General features: G+C 35.6%; 1 protein-coding gene across 1 annotated transcript in view; it reads right to left on the reverse strand.

The window, feature by feature from the left end:
* Positions 1-22,292, reverse strand: part of LOC136806457 (uncharacterized) — a 30,377-nt gene extending 8,085 nt beyond the window's left edge. Inside the window, exons 1-19 of the mRNA XM_067063038.1 lie at positions 22,050-22,292; positions 15,477-15,694; positions 14,978-15,118; positions 14,754-14,832; positions 14,436-14,527; positions 13,941-14,168; positions 13,366-13,540; positions 12,741-12,832; positions 10,700-10,870; positions 9,548-9,735; positions 9,178-9,390; positions 8,783-8,995; positions 6,227-7,906; positions 5,320-5,449; positions 4,480-4,831; positions 3,286-4,195; positions 2,281-2,898; positions 1,456-2,073; positions 335-943 (exon numbers count right to left, since the gene is read on the reverse strand). Coding sequence (XP_066919139.1) covers positions 335-943; positions 1,456-2,073; positions 2,281-2,898; positions 3,286-4,195; positions 4,480-4,831; positions 5,320-5,449; positions 6,227-7,906; positions 8,783-8,995; positions 9,178-9,390; positions 9,548-9,735; positions 10,700-10,870; positions 12,741-12,832; positions 13,366-13,540; positions 13,941-14,168; positions 14,436-14,527; positions 14,754-14,832; positions 14,978-15,118; positions 15,477-15,694; positions 22,050-22,202 — 6,880 coding nt within the window. The 5' untranslated portion in view covers positions 22,203-22,292. The remainder of the gene's footprint in view (positions 1-334; positions 944-1,455; positions 2,074-2,280; positions 2,899-3,285; positions 4,196-4,479; positions 4,832-5,319; positions 5,450-6,226; positions 7,907-8,782; positions 8,996-9,177; positions 9,391-9,547; positions 9,736-10,699; positions 10,871-12,740; positions 12,833-13,365; positions 13,541-13,940; positions 14,169-14,435; positions 14,528-14,753; positions 14,833-14,977; positions 15,119-15,476; positions 15,695-22,049) is intronic.
* Positions 22,293-25,385: the final 3,093 nt, after the last annotated feature.

Raw genomic sequence — 25,385 nt, forward strand, 5'->3', positions numbered from 1 at the left:
AGATTGTGATCGTTTTCTACCCGCCAAGCTAAAGATCTAAAGGGATGAGCGAAAACAAAATATACGACTTTTTCGTAAAGGACCACACATCGCCCCCAAAACGACTGGGGAGACAAACAAAATAAAGGATGTTCTATCAGAAAATTTCTTATCCAAGAAGAACAAGTTAGACCAATTTACTTTTTAAATGGTTAAATCTAAAGTGAATTCACACGGTTAACGTGCAGGTAAGAAAGCTATTAAAGTAATGAGAACGTTTAAGAAAAAAGCTAGCGACTATGCACTGAATACCAGGCAAGATATCAACATTAGGATCGTTGGAGCAGAATCCTACCTTCGGATGTAAGTGGCGGAGCAGGCTTTTCATCTCTGACAAGATATTTTGAGAAGATTTGATTTACATTCATATTCTCTGTAGACAGTTCCGCAACCACAATTCCTCCTTCTTTCTTCGTCGTTTTGTACGAAGCGATTTTATTCAACAAGATCTCTTTCAGCTCATCAATACAGTCTTTGGTCCAAGGAACTTTTCCTGCTTCGGAGAACAACGAAAATTGAACAGCTTGTCGAGGTGTTGTTGAATGTTCTTTCGGAAGAGCCACGATTTGTGAGAAGGGCACTGTTGATCCATTACCGTAATCAATATATTGCACAACTGCTGTTTTGTCATTATTGATTTCTCGAACGATTGCTCTGAAATATTGACTGAAAGTTGCGAAATACGCTGCACAAATCTCTCCAACTTTGGGTTGGTATTCATCCGTTTTGTTGAGAAATCTTTCGGTGAGGTCGGCAGAGATGATATCCAGATGGCTGATTTCTTCAATGTTTACGACTAATTGACCATGGATCTGTGATGGATCTTCGATATTTGTCACAAGGAAGTCACCTGAATCGGCTGTTGATACCAAAGGCACATCTTCGATCATAATTGAATTCAGGGCTGAAAGAATTGAATAGATTCGAAGTTTTCTTATACAGGCCATTAACTTAATTCCGTTAATTTTCGCGCAGCTCGTAAAACAGATTATTCGCGCATCCTTTAATTTTCGCGCATCTTGCAATTTCTGGGACATTTTTTTGAGTGTTTTTGACGAATTAATACATCCCAGAGGCAAATTTATCATGAATCTAGTCCCATTTTATTAAAAGAGCCCTAAGATTTGATTTCTACACGTTCAAACGATCGCTAATTCGCACAACTTTTATTTTCGCGCGGCCAAGTGCACGAAAAAAAGGCGCGCGAAAATTAATGGAATTAAGGTACCCACAAAGGGTTAATACTGTATACGTTAGCTTATCCTATTCAGATTCAAAGAAGCAATTGACCCTGTAGAAAATTAAAAAAACTTAATACAAACCCAAAACCAGGAGCATGATAATTTGCTGAGACAGTCTTTATCTAGCAGAAAAAAAGGGAAAGCCTTAATTTTAACTTGAAAGAAAATGCCTTACCTTGAGTAACCGGAGCATTTGTTTGTTGAGCAGGTTTTTCATCTCTGACAAGATATTTTGAAAACATTTGATTAACATTCTTATTCTCTGTAGAGAGCTCGACAACCAAAATTTCTCCTTCTTTCTTTGTCGTTTTGTACGAAGCGATTTTATTCAACAAGATCTCTTTCAGCTCTTCAATACATTCTTTGGTCCAAGGAACTTTTCCCGCTTCGGAGAACAACGAAAATTGTACAGCTTGTCGAGGTGTTGTTGAATGTTCTTTCGGAAGAGGCGCGATTTGCGAGAAGGGTACTGTTGATCCATTACCGTAATCAATATATTGCACAACTGCTGTTTTATCATTGTTGATTTCACGAACGACTGCTCTGAAATATTGACTGAAAGTTGCGAAAAAAGCTGCACAAATCTCTCCAATTTTAGGTTGGTATTCATCCGTTTTGTTGAGAAATCTTTCGGTGAGGTCGGCAGAGATGATATCCAGATGGCTGATTTCTTCAATGTTTACGACTAATTGACCATGGATCTGTGATGGATCTTCGATATTCGTCACAAGGAAGTCGCCTGAATCGGCTGTTGATACCAAAGGCAAATCTTCGATCATAATTGAATTCAGGGCTGAAAGAATTGAATAGATTCGAAGTTTTCTTATACAGCCATTCCCTCAAGGAGATAAACGCCGTTTGCTGCTGTATATGCTACTTAAACTTGTCCTGCAATCGACAAAAAACTATATACGACCCGAAAGCCAGGAGCATACAAATTTGCTGAGATATCTAGCAGAAAAAGAGTAGACTAGTTTTAACATGAAAGAAAATGCCCTACCTTGAGTAACCGGAGCTTTTATTTGTTGAGCAGGTTTTTCATCTTTGACAAGATATTTTGAGAACATTTGATTTACATTCATATTCTCTGTAGACAGTTCTACAACTAAAATTTCTCCTTCTTTTTTCGTCGTTTTGTACGAAGCGATTTTATTCAACAAGATCTCTTTCAGCTCTTCAATAAATTCTTTGGTCCAAGGAACTTTTCCTGCTTCGGAGAACAACGAAAATTGAACAGCTTGTCGAGGTGTTGTTGAATGTTCTTTCGGAAGAGGCGCGATTTGTGAGAAGGGTACTGTTGATCCATTACCGTAATCAATATATTGCACAACTACTGTTTTGTCATTGTTGATTTCTCGAACGACTGCTCTGAAATATTGACTGAAAGTTGCGAAGAAAGCAGCACAAATCTCTCCAATTTTAGGTTGGTATTCATCCGTTTTGTTGAGAAATCTTTCGGTGAGGTCGGCAGAGATGATATCCAGATGGCTGATTTCTTCAATGTTTACGACTAATTGACCATGGATCTGTGATGGATCTTCGATATTTGTCACAAGAAAGTCACCCGAATCGGCTGTTGACACCAAAGGCACATCTTCGATCATAACTGGCTTTGAAGCTATGAAATGGAATCGGAAAGTTTTGTGAAGATTTTAACAAATAGCAATTCCCTAATCATAAAACTTTAGAATTTTTTTTAATTGGTTGGTTCTTACACAAGTCTACTGAAATATGGCGACTAACATACAGGAAACTTTGTTTGCACCATAACATTAATCAATAACTTTGCACGTGACGATCACTTTTTTATTTGATTTCAGACATTTTGATTTGAAACAATAAAATTATGTCGCACGCGATGAGAAAAATAAAGTTGAGTAAAATTCTTTTTTTAAACTGCTCGTACAGATTGAACCATGTTAGTTACGTATAGGTCCTGCGTTTACGGCGGCGAACACCCATGTAAACCGGTTTTAAATCACTGTCAATCATACGAATTAGATACCTTGTTCGACAATTTGACATCCAATAGGGTTTGCTATAAGGAACTCTGACAGGTGTTGGTGACAGTCGATACCATCCGAAGACAATTTGACATGAAGCCTGTTACTCTCGCGATTCACAACCTCAATCTCACATTTCTTTTGTAAGATGAGTTTATTTAGTTTTTCAACGCATTGCTGATAGTTGGTGCAGTTTGGGTCCACCTTTGCGCCGTTCAACGTCATCGGTATCGCTTTGACGGGGACGTCGAATAGTAAAGATGGAAGTTGTCGTAGTTGAGACGTATCAATCATCAATTCGTCTCCATAGTCAAGGAGCTTCAATAAGACTTTACCGTTCTGTGGGGTCGGATCAAGGATCTGCACACGATACCATTCCTGGAACTCTTGATGGAAAGCTGCACAAATAGCGTCCTTTTTCAAGGTGATGTCACTTTTCGGCGCCGATGATAGTTCACTGAGTTGACTCGACAGAAGAGTGATTTCCTCAATGTTTTCACTTGTAAGTAATTGGCCGTGAAATGAAGATGTATCTTTGACGTGCATTACAATGACAGTGAACGAGTCATCAGTTGGAAGATCAATCTTCATATCACCTGCATTTCGTCCACTCTTTACTCTAGCTAAACCTTTTTGAATCAACTTCTCCTCCATCGATTGTGCATCTCCGTCCATTTTCAAACTACATTCCATTAAGTCGACTTTGATATTCACGCAAGTTGCATTGACCATGTTGTTTTGACATGTAGACATCATTGCAATTGATTCTTGTCCCCAGCTCCCTTTGGTGCTTTCAATGTTTGCAAGGGAATATTTTTGAGCCATCCGTGGATATGCGAGTAGATGTTGTTTGATACATCGTATGTCACTCGTTTCAACGTCACACTTATTTCCAAAGTCAAAGAAAAATACCTAGAAAGAATAAATGTTATATAGAAAGATTCCACTAAGAAACTCCAATAAGTAGAGGAAAATCATGACGTCATAAGGTAAGTCATGTAAGCGAATTATGACCTAAATCAGTTGTTTGCAAATTCTCATAGTGAATGTTTCTTAAAACTACAATTCAACAGAAAAATCGAAACCGGACCAGTCAAAAGAGCCCTGAAAAACAGTGATGAGGATATATCGGATGACTCAATTTCCTCTAGATCATCAGGTAGGACAAAGCTTGGGGAGGAGTAAAATGAACGTACATGCGCAGTCATGTCAGAGTTGTATTGAATCACACTAGCACGATACCACTGACCATCCATGAACTTGGCTACACAAATCTCGTTGATCTTTGGTGTGAAACTTGTTGCTGGTTCACTTGAATAAACGTTAGCAAGCTCAATAGTTAACTTTTGTATGGATTCAACGCTCTCCTCAGTAAGAAGTTGTCCATAGAAGAGATGAGGCGAAACGACTTCAGTGACACAGATTGAAAACTCCTGTTCGTCTGGGAATGGTTTTGCTGCCAGCTCTGATAACAACATCCCTCTGACTGCCACTGAACAAGATGGTCTGTTGCTGTTTATATTTTCATTCATTTTTGTCACTACTTCTCTGAAAAGAAACAAAAAGCAGAACGTTGAGTTTTAGTGTTAAAGAAAAGGCCATTTTCCATACTCTTAATAAAGATAGAAAGTACAAAATGAGCATTTAACAATGACTGAGGTGTGTATGTTAATGGTCAGCCTAAGAAGAAACATAATAAAAACATAATTTTATTCAGTCTATCATCCTGAAAGAAAAAATACAAAATGGTAACATAAGCTAGGTACATTATAAACTAAACTGCACTGCATCGGAGATGAATGCTTTCTAAAGATTTTTTTGTTTTTAACAAACTATTTACAAGAAGAAATAACTAATATTAAAATGATATCATAAAGAGCCATTCTTTTTCAAAATCACTTTGAATTTTTTACCTTTATTTAAAAAATATTAAGTGTTGTGTATGCTCCCACTTTGAAAATTAGAAAAATATATCATCTTTCACGTCAACAAACTTGTAAAATACTAAAGTAAGATGTTTTTATAGAGCTCAGGGCTTTAGGAGACCCCTATCTTTCATCAAAGCCATACCACGACCAAGCACTCTTCCTCTTCCAAAGCTTGGACCATCATTTTGAGCTACGCCACCAGGTGTTTGTGATTTATCAGGAGAGCCAGCAGGCAAGCCTAAACAAATGGAGAAAAAACACGAGTTATACTGTTGTAAGTCATAAAACCTTCTCTGAGCTCAAAGAAGAGCAGTGTTGTACACGCAGATTTACTAAATGAACGTACACTAAAAAAAAATCCAGTAACTGAAACTTTAAGGCTTGGGGACACGAGAACACTATTTTCCACGTTGGTGCAATGCAACACCCCACCAAACTGAAACATGTCTCCACCCCCATTTTTCTTTCTACCACTTTTAATAACATTTGTGTCTCTCACTTTTGTCCCAGGGACAAGATCAGCTTGTCTTTTGGGTATTTCCCTCACTTTTTGTTCCATGAAACAAAAAAAGAAACCATAGGACACGTACTTTTTTTTCTAGTGTTGGTAGGATGGAGCATGTTGCATTGCACCAACGTGAAAAAAACTTCTCGTGTCCAGGCCTGGCCATGAACAATACCTTGCACGTGCCAAAATAGAACTCCATAAAAAATATGTCATAGATTATGCCTATGGCGTGCTATTAAGCAAAGGGATTTTGTACATTCTTGTATATTTTAGGAGTGCTATTTTAGCACCATTTTAGGTGTGTGTCAGCATGTGCGAGTGCAATAACACGCCATACACGGCCAGGCCTGCGTGTAGAAGAAGGCTATGCTATCTCCCGAAGCCTTTAAACTTTGAGATATTTAATTATAATTAGGATTTTATCAACTTGTCATATTATCAAGTTCCCGTTTATAAAAAAAGATACAGACATAATTTTGTCTAAAATCCGAATCAAAAAACACCAACCTGTTGGTTTGCCTGGTTTCGGAATATGTATCTTTGATGCATAGCCTTCTTCTACAAGCTTATCACCAACATTACACCCAGTCTTCTTATCGAATAGTAACACTCTATGTAAAGTATTATGGACTTTGCGCACTCTAACGATCATAACTCTGCCAAAAGTCAGCAATTTGAATCGTTCTATGGTAGCTTGTGAGAAATGCTGAGCACCCTCTATTGGGATGACGTATTGGAGTTGCATAGATATAGATTGTGCTGGTAATTCTTTGAACTTCTCGGGAAGAGGATAAATAGAGGTTGTAGGAAGTATATAGTTTGAACCATAATCAATAGCCAACACTTTTACTTTATCTCGAATGGTTTTGATCCACCCCCTATGCCATTTACTATTTTCTAGTTTAAAAGCGCAAGTCATTTTTGGATGGATCGATAGGTCTTCAGGCTGGGTCTCATTCTCATATAAGTCTTTTAATTCTTGTTCAACCTCGTCAACTTTCAAATCTTTAGATTGTTCAAAAAGACGACAAAAGAATTGATTAGGGCTGTTAATGTGGCTGACATAGATTTCAAATTCGCTTCTATCAGGCATCTCAAAAGGAATATCCATTTTGCCTGTTATTTCTTTCCATTGAATGGGTTTCCAGTCGTGAGCAACTTGTGGCAATTCACACATGGTTTGCTTGGCGAAACCTTTATCCTCAAGTAATTTATCGATGCTCTGGGTACCGATCTTTAATCTGATACCAAATACCATTTTGTCTTTGTACTCTGGTCTAATTCTAACTTTACAGTTTGTTAGAATCCTTTGTAAAAACTTAGTAGCATCTTCTGACCAATAGTTGCCATCTTTGGGGACTGCAGTGATCAGTTTCATTGGTAGAGCCTGTGCTGGTACAACTTTATGTTCTTTTAATAAAGGTCTGATTTCTTCTTTTTTGAATGTCATTTTTTTACCAGAATCAATGAGAAAAACATCAATATCACGTTCGTCGATCTTCAATATCAAAGCTCTCCTCCAAGTGTTATCTATTTTTACAGTACACAAACAACCTGCTTGAAAGGTGAAAACTAAATCTTTTCTTCGGTCAAAAGTTGCACCAATATCATGAGTCATCATCTCAGTCTTTATTGTGCCATCCTTGCTGACAAGTACACCATAAAATATAGAAGGGCTTTCTACATTTGTGATTAGAGCATCATAAGAATCACTGTGTAGTTTTTGCACTTCCATTCTTGAAGAAACAGTTTCAAGGGGATGTATATGTGAAGGAATTTCTGATGTGATAAACGTTGTTTCACTTGGGAGTGCTGGTGTAGGAGGGCTTTCTTCATTTGGTGTGTCTGAATTGATTGTTTCCAGTGTAATTTTCTCTTCATCAGTTGTTTTGGCAGGTAAAATACCAGGAGCCAAAATTTTCATTAATGACTCAACAGAAACTTCCACTTCCTCTCCTGAATAATGAACAGTTGCAGGTTTTACTGGTGAGCTTGATGCTTTAACTTCTTGCTGAGGTGAGATAATTTTGGTGACTGGCGATTTTTCTAGAGTTTTAGTGTCTAAAGGAGCATATTGAGGAGTAGTTTGCTGATGTGAAGAAATTTCTGTTATTGGTGACTCTTCCTGGGTTGCAGTCTTTAGGGCATTATGCTGCGGTTTGGAAACTGGACTTGTCAGTATTGTATCTGAAAAAAGGAAAAAATGAATCGAAGTAAACTTTTGAATAAAATCATCTTAATCCATTTAGCCATTTAGCTTAAAAAGAAATCACCAGAGGCTGTTTGTCAGCCTGAAATCAATCTTAAATCTTACACCACTACTTCTTAGTTATTTCTCAATAATTTAGCTGCTTTCTCGAAACCACATTCCGAATCCCGCGCGTGCATTTTAGTTGGGCAAATGGTAAGTGAAATCTGCTGAAACAACGAAAATAAGTTGCTGTCTTGTCATCCCAACCCAAAGTCTCAACAAATGTCGGCTAGTAAGAAGATAAGCGAGGCAAAAGGCAAAACAATATAAAAACCTTTTGACGATCGAGACTGAGCTATTTGTTTTTGAAAATGGATGGCAGTCATCTGGCCTACATAATGATGGTAAGTTAACTGCTCTCTTCTTAGATGTAAAGGATGAAATAAACAAACAGGCTCTTATACTTTGGCTGTTAACACAGAACAAGCAATGGGCTTTTCCAGAAAAAATTCGTTCATGGGGGGTGGAGGATATATTATTTTTTCTGTGATCTACCCCTGGACATTTCGATTTTTCACCCCCTGGACACGTGTTTTACCCCTGGACAAGCATCAAATTGACCCCCTGGACACAAATATTTACCCCTGGACATCGCAGATTCACCCCATGGACATGGCAGTTTTTCAGGGTTTTTTCAATACCCCTGGACAATATATCCTCCACCCCCATGAATGGTTTTTTTCTGGAAGAGCCCAATACAAACCCTGGCAACCTATGAAAGAACATCTCAACTTAGTAAAGAATTGCAGGAAAATTACAAAATTAAAACCCAAGAGACTACACTTAACACATTATTCTGCAGTTAATCATACCTTTGCCAAAGTTTTCTTTTGTTGGATTTGAGCTACTTGCATCCAAAACATTAGCTAGTGTAGACAGTCCTTTGATGTTTCCAAGGGGTGATTCTTTGTTTTTAGCCACAGAAACAGGTTCACAGACAGGTTGATCAACAACTTGGGTTAGAGTTCTCAGAGGGGCATACTGTGGCTTGGAAATTGGACTGGGGGTTCTAGCTAATATTGTATCTGAAAAATAAAACGATTGAACAAAATTATTAAACAGATTTATCTCATACATCTTGACAGCTAACACAGAACAAGAATTGCAAATTATGAAATGATATCTCCAATTAGTAGAACTCAAGATTATCATTATTATTTTCCAAGAGACTAAACTTTACATATTTTTCTGTAGTTAATTATCATACCTTTGCCAAAGTTTTCTTTTATTGGAGGTGATCTACTTGCATCCAAAACATTAGCTAGTGCAGATAGTCCTTTGATGTTTCCAAGGGGTGATTCGTTGTTTTTAGCCACAGAAACAGGTTCACAGACGGGTTGATCAGCAACTTGGGTTGCAGTTTTCAGAGGGGTATACTGTGGCTCGGAAACTGGACTTGGGGTTCTAGCTAGTATTGTATCTGAAAAATAAAACGATTGAACAAAAAATGAACAAAAATGAACCTATATGAAAACTGGAAAACATATTATTTGTATTTATCTTTGAAAAATATTAACATATTTATTTTTCCAAAGACTAAACTTTACACAATATGCTGCAGTTAACCGAACACTTACTAAAGTTTTCTTTTATTGGTTTTGATCTACTTGCATCCAAAACATTAGCTAGTGCAGATAGTCCTTTGATGTTACCAAGGGGTGATTCTTTGTTCTTGGTTATAGTAACAGGTTCATAGGCTGTTTGAGCTGGCGGTGATTCAATAATATGATCTTTAACCACATCCTCACCAAAGGCTGATTCCAAACTGCAAAGTCAATGTTGATAATGTAAACATGACTATTAATGAGGAAAATCTTTGAAGTTCAAATAACCTTATTATTATCAAGCTTTTTTTTCTTTTTTTTTTTTTGGGGGGGGGGGGGGGGGGGGGGGGGGGGGGGTTGGAATAAATTTTGATCTAGAGGTTGTATGGACTTGAAAGTTGGCAGAAATGTTGTCTAGCATAAAATATATATATTAAAATATATGCAGAAATTAGTAAATTCATTTTTGATAACAACATCATTTTTTTTAATTTTTTTTTTAATTTTCTGAAAAATCTTATTCATACCTAAAATTTGATGATAACATCAAAAGTTACTGAAAGTTATGCTTATTTCAAAATTTGAGATTTTACATGGTTTTAGCTGGATTTTATGACATGCATGCACAAAAAACTCATAAAACCTATTTTAGTGAAGGTATCATGGTAAAATTTGGTATACATGTTACTAATAAGATCATATTAAAAGTCAAAGTTTCAGAGCGTTCAAAAAAAATTTTCAGTGAGCTATTAGCAAAAAGCCAGGGTGGTGGAAAACACCCACCTCTATGATAAAAATAGGGTTAAAGCAAAAAAATTGATTTGCTAAAAATGGGCTTTTAGGGGTTTGAAATTAATTTCACGTGTGAATTTAAAATAAACCCCTTATATTTAGCAAAGCTTATAATGAATTATTAAGTACTCAGAATTCGTTATTTTGTAACTATTAAAGCTGTGCAAAACTTTAATAAATGAGACTTCACATTAGAGGGGTGCTCCCATCTTAAAACCATTGCTCTTCTATGTCAATTAGCCTGATAAAAACCTACAATCTTTATTTTGTGTTGTTTCAGAATTTATCAGTGCCAAATGGAAATTTGTCCGAATCTTCAAAATTATGAAACACAAAAAATAAAAATGGTGTTTGCACAAGTTGACAAGAAGACAGAAAACCAGAAACTGGAACCTTGGTTCTTTGAGTAGGTTAAGGTAGAAATCATCGTCTGTAGAGGTGCTTATTGGCTTGTTATATTCCTTAGCAGACTTGTTGCTATAACTGACTTTTATTTTGTTTCCAAAATCATTGAAATGGTCGATGACAGTTTCTGCATCTTTCACACTACCAACTGTTATAAACCTGAAAGAAAACAAGTGATACTTTTATGAACCTACCTAGTTATGCATTTAACACATATATAATTGATATCTACGTGAGCATGACCATTAAACAATCAGTCAGAACATAAATAGTGACAATCTATTAAAATTAGTTGTTTGTTTCTCATAGCGTCAGCCCCCCCTGCTGATTGGGGGGGGGTTACACCCTAAATTTTTCCCAAAAAAGGAGGGGGCTAGAAGTACACCACTTTTTTGAGGAACCTATGTACTTGGGGGGAGCTAAAATCTCATCACTTAACGTGGGGGCTAAAATAATTCAGCTTAAGAGTTGGCTTCAATTACTCAAATTGAAGCCAATGAATCTGAAAATTTTTCGCCTGCGCCGCAATATTTTTATAGAAAGTGTGCAAACTATTTTATCTTAAACTTAGAACTCAATGCAATTTACATTGGAAAAAAAGTTTTTTACTGCATCAATTTTTTGAAAGTGTCTAGGGTCAAAAGTCCTGGGCGCTAACAAAAATTTCATAAGTCTTTGGGGGGACTTAAAACTCAGGGAGGACCTAATTTTTGCCTGGGACCTAAACACAGCCTGACGCTATGTTTCTTATAAAAAAAACGTTTAGAAACCAAAATTTCATGCTCTTGAAATATTCTTTCATATTCAAGACTTTGAGCAAAATAAAAACATCCATCTCATTAAAAAAATTTGGCTAAGAACATTCCCACTTTTCCCATCAAAAACTCAAAGGTTTGGTCTAAAAAGTTGTAAAAACCATAAAAGAGGTTCCTTGAAAGTTGTGAAGATGTGAAAAAAAGGACTTTTCCAAACTTTCCTAGCCAACAACAGTAATCATTTGGATTTGCAAAGTTCTGGTAATTTGGTGGGAAAATGGGATCTATGATGTCATAATTATTGCAGACTCGGCGGAAAATTATGTGTATCATCCTCCAATAGCAATTGAATAAAGAACTTTCACTTTCGATTTCACGAAAGAATAAATTATAGAGGCCATAAATTAAGATTTTCCAAGGTCACCTTTACTTGAAAAGAATTATGGAAATATTTTCTATTCCGTGCTACCATGTTGCAACCATGGAAAATCTCCCATTTTTACCAACATTTACAAAGTTTTGGTTAGGAAAGTTGTAAAAGTGTGAAAGATTGGAAAAGTGGTAAGTTTTTTTCCCAAAACTTTCTCCTGATAGTTATGCATCTTTGTGCAAAAAATCTCCAGTCAATTTCGAGAAAAGCTAAGTAATTTTCCATAAAAACACGCCAAGCAACCAAAATTCCAACATATTCTTTAAAAGTAAGCCCTCATGAACAAAAAAAAACATCTTTCTCATAAAAAACAATTGAGTAATTTGACTAAGAACATTGATGTATGCTTATTAATAGTGATTCTTATAGATAAAGATGCGTTTTTTGAGCCAACAAAATTTTTTAGCAAAAATCAGCTTGAGCCATCTTTTACCTATGATGGTACCCTACTTTCATGCAAAATATCAGAAAAAATTAATGATCCAATTTTTCACAAAGTCCAAAAAACCTGTTTTTCAGCTGTTTTTGGCCCAAAATTGCCTCCAAATTTTGTTTTTCGAAAATCGGGCTCCGTCACATTCGAGGGTTTATAGTTATGCATCTTTGTGCAAAAAATCATAAAGAATGAAAGAGCCAATCTCGAGAAAAGTAAATACCTAAGTAATTGATAATGTGCTTATAAAAATAATCGAATTTGGCCAGTTTTTCTATAAAAACACGCCAAGCAAACAAAATTTCATGTCTAAACACACATATTCTTTAAAAGAAAGCCCTCATGAGCAAAAAAAATCATCTATCTCATAAAAGAATTATCAAGCAAGATCTACCAATTATGTGTATTTACCCAAAAGTTGTGTATTGGTTATCTGTCTTTGGTGGTGTGAGTATAGCATCTTTGCAAGGTGCAATCTCTCCTATAATCCTCTGCAACGCATCCTAAGAAAATTAAAAGCACACAGGTTCAAAAAAGTTTAATGAGAGCATGAGAATTTATTTTCAAGTTCCAAAATGGTTTCTAAGAGGAAGGGGAACTAGGTGTTCCTATAAAAAGACATGAAATCCAGGTCATTTTGTACACTCTTTAAAAGTGTTACATAAATACTCAAAGGTTCCATAAAAACAACATTTTTAGTGAAATATGCCTAGAGAAAGTGTCCTTCTTTGTCTGCTATTACAGAACATAGTGCAGAAAGGGGTCTGATCCCCCTTCTTGGCGTCCCCCCAGCCTTTAAAAATGCCTATCCCGAGGGATTTTTGACAAAAATAGCTAACAATATATGTGAGATATCTTTAGAGAGATAAAGCGAAATAATAAACTACTTTCTTCTATTCACTTTGATTCACTCAGACTACTCTAACCTTTCATTAAGACCAAATTTCATAATAGTGAAAATTCATGAAAATTTTTTAAGAAGGGGGGGGGGAGACGAACTATGCAGAATGGCTAAAATTGTTAATTGTTAACGAACCTTATCCAATCTTGTGCTTATTCCTTGAATATACAACCTGGGACCATCAGGTACAAACCCCTGATTTGTTGAATGCAATGATGCTTTGTCGGTAGTGGTCTCTGGAAACATGCTCTTGAACAGAGTATCTTCATTTGTTTTGATGGGTTCTGATAGTTTGGGTGGTGTATTTCCACTGGAAAATAAATTGCAAAGGTAAACAATAAAAAATAGAGTCAACAAGAAAGGAACAAATCTAAAGTAAAACGTAAAATTAAAATCAACATTCAGAAGATGAAAGCGCAACTTAGAATTGTTTTAGTACTATTTTTACTTTGAATTTGAAAATGAAGAGATATACTATTTTTCATTCTGTGTGTCTTTGCTGAATTTTCTTAAAGAATCTCATGTTGTGGCTATAATTTTAGTGTGGTACCTTGACATCAAAATATCATCCAGAGCTGGATGGCATAAGGGACGAAGCACGAAAAAGAAGTTAATTGAGTTATCTCGAATGACATACTGGATGTACTGGATCTAGTAATAACATAATCTACAAAGAATTACAGTCTATATAATAAACATTTTCAAAATACCTTTCAACTAGAGAATCATTTCCTGAATCTTCATTGATAGTCTCTGTCTGAGGTTTATAGTCACCACCAAGCTTAATATCAATATTATGGGGAACAAAATGCATCCCATCATCCTCTTTTTTCCCATGGGCCAGTCTGACACGTAACTTCTTCTCAAAGCCAAAATCAAAATCATGTAAATTGGCAATAGCTTCTGAAGCTTCTCTTACATGTGCATAAGAAACAAATCTGAAATGGATAAATTAAAATTTACATACTTTTATACTACTTGAGCAAATAAGGGACTTTTCTTTTGACAGCCAAAAGAATTCTCAAAAATTAATGAACAGGGGTCCTAATAGGGTCCAGGGTAGTTGAAAAAAATTGAAAAATTAACAAGCAGAGGATGTGACTGTTTACTAGGCTCCTAGAGTAAACTAAATATACACAATGATGTAGTACATGCAAAACAGGTTGTTTGTATATTGATGTGTAACAAAAGCTCTCTTTTCTTACCCAAAAGTGGTATCAGAATTTGTAACTTTAGGTCTGCATTTGTTAACTCGTCTTACTTTTCCATATTGTTTGAAAATGTTTCGTATAGCATCCTAATTAATGTAAAGTAAAGTAGTACTGAAAGATTTCTATCCATTTCTTCTTAAGTTTCTTTCAAAGTTCGCCCAAGATTTTTAAATTTTACTCTATGTTTAAAACGAAAAAAGTGCTTCTAAAAGTGAATTCTTTGTTATCAATATTAAATTAAATCTTTGGTGGGACACAGCATTTGAAATTTTGAGCTTTAATGTGTAAAACCCTTAGGTAAAAAAAGCATACCTCATTGAGAGTGATGGGAATATTTGAGACGTATAAGGTCACTTCATCTTCTGATCCTTTAGCAGGAGATATTCTTGTCCTAAAAAAGAAAAAGCAGCAAATTGCAATCATTGAAATGATAATGATAGGAATTTCATTAAATAAAATTCCGAAGTAAAAATTTTAAGGAGTTAATATTTGACTTGCGTTAAAAAAGGTAGGAAAAAACATGAAGATTGTCTTACCCCCTGACAGGATTGTGTCTTTCAGTAACATCAGCATCATAAGTAGGTTCTTTATATGAGTTAAACGATTTCTGCTCATAAGAATCCTTCATTGGATCCCAATCAGATAATACTTTTTCTTCCTCAGATACATATTCATTTCTATATAAAAATATGGTTTTATAACCTTTCAATTCCTTTGGTGGATTGGGAGACTGCAGTTGTTTTTTTGGTAAGTTTTCAAGCTGTTTTTGTTTCTAACAAACCTTAAATTTTGAAATGAGAAAGTCTGTTTGACAACACTAAAAATATTAGAAAATTCTACAACAGCTAGTAAGCCAGTTTGGCTGGAAAATTGACAAAAATACAAGCAAGATTGCCTTAATCAATTTGATCTACCAATATGATTAGTGAAAAAAGTATAATACAATATTTCAAACGTGGAGGACACTATTTTAACCTAAAATAACCAGTCATTAAAAAAAGAGGTTAGAAGTTTTAAGAACTTAAAAAATCTTACTTAGCTGTGAGAGCATCCAATGTCTCATTAGCCAAATCAACAAGATTGTTTGCCATTATTGAATTTGATCTTTCTTCTGTATTAGAAACTCCGGAATAGAAATTGTCTTGAGTTTGTTGGTCTGAGGATACAACAAGCCCACTTGATTCATCTACATTAATTCCAGCTGCCTTCAATTGCTTTATCAACTTGTTATTGTATTTTGCACGATCTCTGGTCTATAAATGAAAAGACGTTTATCTATATACAAACAATCTCAAGTCCAAATTGATCAATATGAAGTCTGTTTCAAAAAGATTAGCAGAGTGTGATAAAAATGTATTTCTTTAAATAAGTGCATCATTGCCCTCCTTTTAAAAGTTACAACACTATCCTGGTAGGAAACATGTGCCTGATGGAACACAGGAACAGGAGCACTTATGTAAAAGTAAAACCTATAAACTTTCAAGATTTCAGGTGCTACTCTTTTAATCGTATTTTAAATTATTCAATTTTAACAAAGGTACCTCTCTGCAAAGTTTGTGCATATTTTGTACGAATTCATTTCATTCAAAATTGCTGATGGAAAATAGTTTGGGTATCTTTTTGTTCAAGATTCTTTGGTTTTTAGAACAAAATTCTAAAAGGTTTTTGTTGTTTGGTAAATATTTCTTTTTAATTAAAAAGTTCAATCTTTTATTTTTCAAATGATTATAATACCGTATTACTTCGAATAAACGCCCAGGGCGTTTATTTAATTTTGTCGATTTTTGGAGAAGCGTTTATTCGAGGGAGGCGTTTAAAGGAAGGGGGCGTTTATGAAATTATTTTAGACTAAAGTCGAATATTTTGAGCAAATATACCCTTTGTTTTAGTTCTTTATCAGGATTTTAGTGCAAAATTTCTTTGTTTCAACGACTAAAATTGCATCGAAAACTGTTCTGGCTACAAGAAATGACTAAAATTTTCCTTTTCAAGCCCAATCAACACTGGTATTGAAGTATTAAAGTCACAAGTTTCTAATAAACGCCCCTCCCCTAGGGCGTTCATTTGAAGGGGGCGATTATTTGAGCGGGCGTTTAATAAATAATTTTCCTTTTTTTAATTTTAGGAGGGGCGTTTATTCGAGGGGGGCGTTTATTCGAGGGGGGCGTTTAAAAGAAGGGGGCGTTTATTCGAAGTAATACAGTATTTATTTATAAGACGATTTGTTGTCTTTTTATTAATCTTTGTGTAAACTTGCATATGTTTTGCATATTTTCCAACTAAATCTCAAATGACTTCTTCGTTCCTGTATTTTTGCATTATAATTCAATATGGCAGATGGAAAGGCCAAAAACATTCTCATAAATACCAAGGGGGTGTTTCAAGGTTTATGGTGACAGGGTATCAGCCTTTTTTCTGTTCGGTATTTCTGTATTTTAAGAAAAAAAGTACAGTATTCTGGTATTTGAAATGCTGCCGAATGACGGTGCCTAAAAATGCTTTGGTATTTCAGTAACTTTAAAATCTTTCCAGACTGTTTTTTTCATAGAGAGACTTCCAAAATATGCCTGTGACACTAAACTTTCTTTCATTTTAGAAAAACTACACCCATGTTTTCTAAAACGATCAGTTTTGACACATTATGTATTTAGCTTCAAAGCTAAAAAACTCCATTTAGTTTGACTCACCGCTAACCTGATCCATTTTGAGGTACTTGAGTCAAACTGCACTGGGTGAGACTACTTAGAAAATCTTTGTTTCTTAAAATGTTCAAATAATATTAATAAGTACAGTGAGTAGTCTCAAATCTGACAGCCCTGCCTAAATCCAACCCCCCAAATAACTGCACTGCTATGAAAAAGAATTCTATGTTTACAAACATTCCCTCACCAAGTTGAATAATAAACTGTTGCAAAAAATCTCGAAAAAAAATATCTAACAATGACTATAACGTCAAGATGTCAATTAGTGTGATCAAAAAAGTGTGAGTTGTAAAAATAATTACCTCTATTATTCTGAATCTGTTGCTCGTGTTTAAAACGTTAACAAATTTGTAATGAAAAATTATGTTTTGTAAAAGAAGATTCAGTGTATCAAATCTTTCAGTTTAGTTGACAATTTGGTATCTTAATTGCGTCACAGCGAAAGATTTTTTTTCATTTTAGTTAGTTTGTATCTTTGAAAGACCCCATTGGATTTAGACAGGGCTGTCAAATTTAGAACCACTCACGGTAATAGTTATCACACGGTACAATACAATATGGGATATATTTTTCGAGTTCAGAATTTTTGTCATATTTTTCGAACCTTTAGGTGAGAAAAATATAGAAAAGTCTGAACGAGACTGAAACTGATACATTGTTCTATGTGATGTCAAGACGCTTCACAAATCGAAGTACTTCCACTAACTGCCAAAAGTTGTCAAACAGGACACCCTTCCTTCCCTTTGGAAATTGCACTCGGGCCTGTTCTTCCTAGATAAAATTATATGCGTGCCACAAGCAGATGCGCAACCATATTCTCAGATTGTATATTTTTATCTCTGTCTTTAGAGCTTCAGCACACTTGGCCCAAAAAATATGCAATTCATGATATTCATGATGTAATCTTTGCGCCTAAACAATAGATGTGACGTAACAACTTTGCTGCCATTATTGGTGGCTAAAAAATTGTTCCGCTAACCTATTTTGTATTGAAACCGAGGGTTTACGAAAAAGAAAGCTTAATATCTTGTGACGAAATATAATAGAATTAAATATCTTTTGGAAATTTATTGTAGATAATTAAAGAATTTCAATGAAAGAGTTTTTCTTTGATTTGGAGTATTTGTCGATTTCTGTATTAGTCTTTTATTATTTTTTCTGTGGGTCCTTGCTTGGAAAAACGTGGGGAACGCATTTGTTTTGCCACCAATAATGGCGGCCAAATGTTTCGAAAAGATTACATCATGAATATCAAGAATCTGTTATCAGGTCAAGTCTGGCCCACTTGATGCAAATGTGGATTGATAACTTTTTCCAATCAATGACTTAATCCATCGATTGGAAAAAAATAATTGATTGTATCAAGTGGGATACAGGCCATATTTTAGAAAGGCAAGGCAGTGTTCGTTGGTTTTTCCAATAAACAGTGCGTTGCAAACAGCGATATTATATATCGCACGGAAGCGCTTCAAAACATCAGGTTTTTTGGAGCCTTGTCTCGTTTACTCAAACGCTTCAATCTCGCTTAGGCTTAGGGGTCAAGACTAGAACCCCCAATACGAGACATTTGCCTGACAGAAAAAAAATCATCATCGTCAATTTTGTTAATTGTCAGAATCCTTTACTCGCTGGAAATACGCCACTTTCTGAAGTTTCGTTTTTTTTCGGTTGTGCTTCATTTTAAAAATAACGAAGATGAAAAGTTACCATCAATCCCGCGAGTAAAAGAAAGTATTCCGACTAGTCTACGAAAAGTGCGCTCGCGCAGCGAATAGAATATGTCTCAAATTAATATATGCATAAAACTGACAAAATCCTTTCATTTTTATGCTTAGGTGACGTCACCATCGATCCTGACTTGACAATGGAGAACCAAATTTGGCAATGTATAATTATTACGAGCGGCCGAGAAAGTTTGTGTGACGTAAAAGTTGCGCGATAAACAAAGCCCTAGAAAAACGTCCACTGAAAATTAAAATTAGGAATTTATTGAATATTTCACAAACGAAGTATCAAGCTTTTTGTTTTTTGTAATTATTATAAATTCATAATTTTTAAATACTATATTTTGAAAGTCAAAAGACAATTTAAAGTAAATTTCAGCTGATTGGGTGGATATAGGGCGGAAGGGCGTTTTACACGCTCCGAGATCGGAAATTAAACAAGAGTAAAAGACGGGGGCGTCTGAGTATGTAATATTAATTCATTATTTTTTTTTTCGCGAATGAAAAATAAATTTTTTATTTTTGAATTAAGGAAATATAATATAATATTATATTTGATTGTCAATGCCAAAAGATATTTCTTTACTTTAGGAATAATCTGCTGTGTTGCTTCGCCACTTACCCCCGGATTGTTTTAGTAGGCACTTCAGTCATGTAAATAAAAACACGTACATATGTTGAAGCCGACTGTGGCAGCCTAGAACAATTTTCAATTTCGTTTCCGCGCAAATTCGTTACATTTTGTCTCAATAACCTCATACCTACGGAACTTATCCTTAGAGGCAATCGAGCAAGAAAAATAGAAAAAATCTTTATTTGGCTCTGTAGAAAAATTGCAAAATAGAAACTCGCTTAAGAGCCATTTTCTGTAAAAATCAGGCAGAATCAGGCAGTTTGAGGAAATGATCATCCTCAAATTTTGCCAACTTTTAATACATGAAAATAACATCCTGTGAAATTTTTTTTGAAAAATCTTTTTTCAACCCAAGATATCACATCAGCCTTTATATTTGGGCCAATTTGCCCAAAAAAGTGCACTTTTGATAAATCTTTGACTTCAAGAGCAATTTCAGACATGATCAAGCTTAAGATTCATTTCAAAACATAATTTTATGGAAGAAATCCATGGGTTCTTTGGAAAGATGGCATTTTGAGAAAAGTTTTCTGACCCAATGGCTAGAAATCATTGCCTGAAATCACAACACTTCTAATTTTGAATAGATTTTGAGAGCAATTAGCTGGCTTTGCCACAAGTGCCACATTGATATTTTTGTATATTTCTGACAGGGTCGGATTCAGGAGGTAGGCTATCTTATTCATGGAGAGTAATAATATCCATATAAGGTAATACGATAATAAAGTGCACTCTCCTCTATTGGTTATAGCCTCCCTCTGTATCCGAGCCTGTCTGAAGTCTTTATCAGTTAGTCACACTAGGAAATCTAGCTTTCAGAAAAAACAACATCAGTCATCTACAGGCATGGCTTATAAGCAGGTCCTAGGTCCCCACTAAGAATTTAGGTGCCCCCTAGGATTTAGGTGGCCCCTATTGGAAAAATATTCTAGGTGGCCCCTAAAAGTTCAAAAATCGAAAAAAGCTAAAAATTGAAATCGTAGATATACTTTTAGAAAAACTTTCTTTTTTGTCAAGTGTAATTAAATACAACAGTTTTAAAAATAGCTACTTAAAGGCAAACAAAAGAAAATTCAGGTTAGGGTTAGGGTTAGGTTAGTTCATTATGTAAAAAATTAGGTCCCCCCTAGCTCAGTAGGTGGCCCCTGGCCAAAGACTATTTGTAGGTACCAGTTGCCCTGAGACCTTTTAACCCCCCCTGCGAGCAGGGGGGGTGAAGCCATGTACAGGATACATTTCAACAACAAGGATGAGAGTTACCTGAATCAAGTTCGCAAGACAATAATAATTAAAACTAAAAGTTGGAAACAAAATAAAACCTGCAGCAGCCAAAATCAACCAACTAAAATTTGTCATTCAATTCCCGAGACAGCGCTTTGATTTTTAAGGCCTTGTTTATACGCTAAAGTAAAACAATTACGCACATGTAAATGGGTCATTGTTTGAGGTCCGGCAAAATTTCAGGGAGATAGCCTATCCGGCAGTGCGATCTAGGTGGGTTCCGCCTCCCCCGTAGATCTTTTTCTTGGGAAGTTGATCTTCAAATTAGTTTTCAAGGTTGGCTTGGCTCAAATTTTTTCATCTATGGCACAAATTTTAGGCAATTTCTCAAAGTTTTTGAAAATGTTAATTTCATTATAAAGCGCTGGGTTATTTTTTCATGAATCCCTTCAGAAGTTTTGCGGCGCATTTTTTTGCTTGAGAGTCAAGTAAACGATATAGCGCTTTCGCTGCATTAATCTTTGATACGCATTTTGGCAGGACGCTAGTGTGGCTAACTGTTTATGGTCATCTTTAACTTTCAATTAAAATTTCCATGTGACGACACTTAAAGCCACGCCCTAAAATGGTGGTTAAGCATAGCTTTTCGCTCAATTTATAGTGTTTTCAATGAGCTTTTAAAGCCATGGCCCTAAGTTCCACCACTGAAACAAACCATCTGGGATAGTCTGGAAAAGATCTAAATCTTATTCAAGTCTCCAAATTTCCAAATTTTGTTAGTAGGTAGGAGCGAGCAGATACTCATATCCATCCAGCTAATATCAAAAGTAGCAGGACCCTCTCGCCCGGCGCTCTGGAAATGACCGATGCAAAAAGTTTTTTCGTGCTCCGGTACACCGGAAGATTCTGGAGCACTTCCGGACCACTTAAAAAAAAAACTAAACACAATTTATTTCTTGACTCTTGACAGCCTGTAGTTCTAATAAATAAGCTTCTCAAAATTTAAGAGTCGGGTTTAGGGGTCCAACCTCAAAGTTAGAACCTTGGATCTTTAAGCATGTGATTTTTTATTTTGACTCGTTGTCAGACAAAATTATTGTCAGAATACTGACGCATTAGTCAAATCCGCAATGTCGGGCATTTTCACTGTCGGACTACTGACGACCTCCCTCCCTTTAGAACGTGTTAAAAATCACTTGCTCCGGAAGTGATCCGCGCATCCCTCCAGTTGAAGAACCCCCTCGGTCAACATTCCAATGATTTCTTTACAGCCAAAAATTAAGTGCAATTTCTTCATCAAAAATAAACTATAATTCTAGTAGAAAACCTGGTTGTTGCAATGTTTTTGTGGACGTATCACAAGATTATCTTCTTCTTCTAGATTTTGTTTTTCTCTAGTTACTTCTTGGCTTTTTGGAAACAAAGACGTTGTGGTTTGAACTCTGCAAGGTGGTACATCAAAATATTCATGATCTTTCATTTGAAACAAAGAATAACTGATAACAAAGCTTCAAGTTCTTCTGTTCAATGTTTTTTGGTTTTTTCTTTCCTCAACCAGCAAATCTTATTCCAAAAAATTTGCGCACATGGGTACGATTTATCGGGGAAACCAAAAGAAGGAAATCGGAAAGATATTCGGATTCTAAGATAACAGCCCCCCCCCCCCCCCGCCTAGCGCCTCTTTTCCATTAAAATCGTCCAGCCTTTAGTTCAGATATCGTTTTGATTGTCTCCAGTTACGTTTATCACAAGAAAGAGACTGATCCGATCCCGCATTCTCTAACTATCTCAAGTTATTCAGTAGTCTACATTCGAATAAACGCAGCTGTCAAAATCAAACATTACATGCCTTACATGAGGCCCCCCAGCAGTTGGCGTGATGGCGTAAAATTTTGATAAAAACGGCGTGGTGGCGTGAAAATGAAGTGCCGGAAGTCGAGTTTTTTTAGGTGTGATGGTGTGAAATTTTCAGTTCAGCGTGATCGTGAAAGTTATATTTATTACTTGAATCGTAATTCGTAATTCGTAATTCCATTTTAGCCTATTTAAGAGGGTTTAAATTTCAAAATTTTCTTGGTCGGCCCCAACTATGGTGGGACCTCCTATAGATTAGATCTCATTTTAAAACATAAAAGAAACGGTGCAAACTGTGATGTTTAAACCATATTTTGAAAAAAAAGAGAGTAAATGAGGGCGGTTTTAGCCATACTAAAATAGAAAATTTCTCCCATGGCGCAAATCATGGCTCCCCTACTTGTTCCCCTTTTGAAAACTATTCACGCTAATTCACAATTTATGCCCATGGATCCGTCAACGGGGGGGGAGGGACCAGGGGACATGGCCCCTCATGTTTTTACCAAAAAAAACTGCTTGTACGTTTAAAAGATTTCTATTATTTTTACATGAAATATTTTTCAAATTAAATTGAAATGGGTCCTAAAATAGCCCTTTGAACCCTTCAAAATTCAAAAAATTTCTCCGCTGCCCAACCATGGTGGGCTTTGTCAATTTACTCAAATATACCTCAGCCCTCAAACCGTCAAACAATATGGGTCCTACCAGTATCCGTATCCGTATCCGGTTTAAACGTGGTCTAAAACTGAATTTTAGCGTGAAAACTAAATTTTCTAGGCCTAATGGCGTGAAATCGAAAAACATTGGCGTGATCATGAAAATCAAATTTTTCAGGCGTGATGGCGTGAAATCCAAAAACAATTGGCGTGATGGTGTGAATTGGGGGAGCCTCTTACATCATCGACTTTTTAACATCCTTCTTTAATGTGAAAATTGATATTAGATCTACCGATCTGATCGACATTTGTTCATTTCAAAAGAAAAAAGTCGTTGCAGTAGAACTCTTTCGCTGAAGTGTAATTATTGGCATGATTTTCTTGACAATTATCTTATTATTCTTCGGATCAGGAGGTTTCAGATTACTTAAATATCGCGTAATTGATACCCCAGAGGGTACTTATCAAAAGAAAGCGACCTAAATCGCGAAGGCTTAGAGTAATTATATTATTCTCACTTCTGATAATTGTGATGATTAGATCTAATAATGACACCTCCTCTAAACGGAGAAACCCTCAAATCTTAGTCACGAATCTTTCGATCTTGTAAACGATATGTCATCACTTTTTATACTGTCCAAAGGCGAACCTCTGCGGATAAATCTCTTTCTTATCCTTTTACTATCGGGAGATATAGAAACCAACCTAGGGCCCTCCACCACAAATAAAATAATATGTGACTTTTGTGTCCGGAATATTGCAAGGAATACTAACCCAGTAGTAGTGTCGAGGTCTCTTTCATAGAAGCTGTTCTGGTATCACTGTAACTTTTCATAAAAGATTTTGCAAAATGAAAAATCCTATGTCTGTCAGAGCTGTTATCTTAATGCTCTACCTTTTTTCCGACGATAACTTTGTTGCAACCATTGAAGATGAAGAAGTACCTATTGAGTTGAATCTAAATGAAAACCTAAAGTTGACTCAAGAGGGTAGTCTGAATATTGCACACTTGAATATTAACGGTCTTCGTTGCAAGATAACCTTTCTCAAAATCTTTCTTCGACAACATAAATTTGATATTCTCTGCCTAAACGAAACCAAAATTGATTCATCCGTCGCAACCTCTGAAATTTCTTTTCCCGGATATAAAACCTTTAGACAGGATAGAAGCTGTCATGGAGGGGGAGTCCTCATTTATGCTTCTGACCATCTAACTCCAAAGAAGCAGGCAAATATTTCCAACAAGGCTCTTGAAATTCTTTGGGTTGAGATAAAACGGAAAAAGGCTAAATCTTTATATGGGCATATTACGAAATAGGTCAACCTAAGGGCCAAATTTGAAAATGTGGAAATTTATGTTTATTTTTGCCAAAACTGTTTAACAGATCATTGGGCTTTGTAATGGACCAATAGTTGTTTTGAAAGTTCATATTTTGAATCTGGTATAGGTCTACTCATAAAACCCAAGCGTAAAAAAAATCTGTCGGATGGACGCTCAAATATTGGGAAAAGATAAAGATTTTCCTTTGGTAATCACAAATTAAAACGCATTCTTATGATAAACCGTAGCATGAAGAATATATATAAGGTGCAACATCAAATTTTAATAACTTTAACTTTTTTTTATCATATTATCATATTCGATTTGTCCATCCGACAGATTTTTGAAATAATAAAAGTTTGAGAGGAAAGGTGTTCTGTTATTTAGTAGTTTTAAATAATTGAAATCTATCGAATTTGAGATCGCCTTAACAAATAAAAACGGGTGCAGTAGCTATAACTTGCACCATTTATTTACAAATTGCATCTTAAATTTTGTCCGTCCGACAGAAATATAGTCCTGAAACTTCAATTTAAATATAGCTGTCACCTTCCTTGTTAAATTACGACACGCTGCTGGCTTGTTGTTTTAATTGGAGTCAATACCTCACTGCACTCTATTATGAAGCTAGAACAGCTAAAGATTTATCGTAACCCTTTTCCTCGCCTTAGGAAAAAAGTAAAAGTCCATCCGACAGATTTATCTCACTGCAAATAAGCATGCTATTTTTGGTATTTATCTATCACTTTCAGATAGCAAATGACAAGTATATGGCAACTGAAGTATTACGCCGTGATTTATTCGATAAAGTTGGCTATCCAATATATTTTTA

This window comes from Clytia hemisphaerica, unplaced genomic scaffold (genome assembly GCF_902728285.1).
Source record: "Clytia hemisphaerica strain Z4C2 unplaced genomic scaffold, Clytia hemisphaerica genome assembly, whole genome shotgun sequence".
Lineage (NCBI taxonomy): Eukaryota > Metazoa > Cnidaria > Hydrozoa > Leptothecata > Clytiidae > Clytia > Clytia hemisphaerica.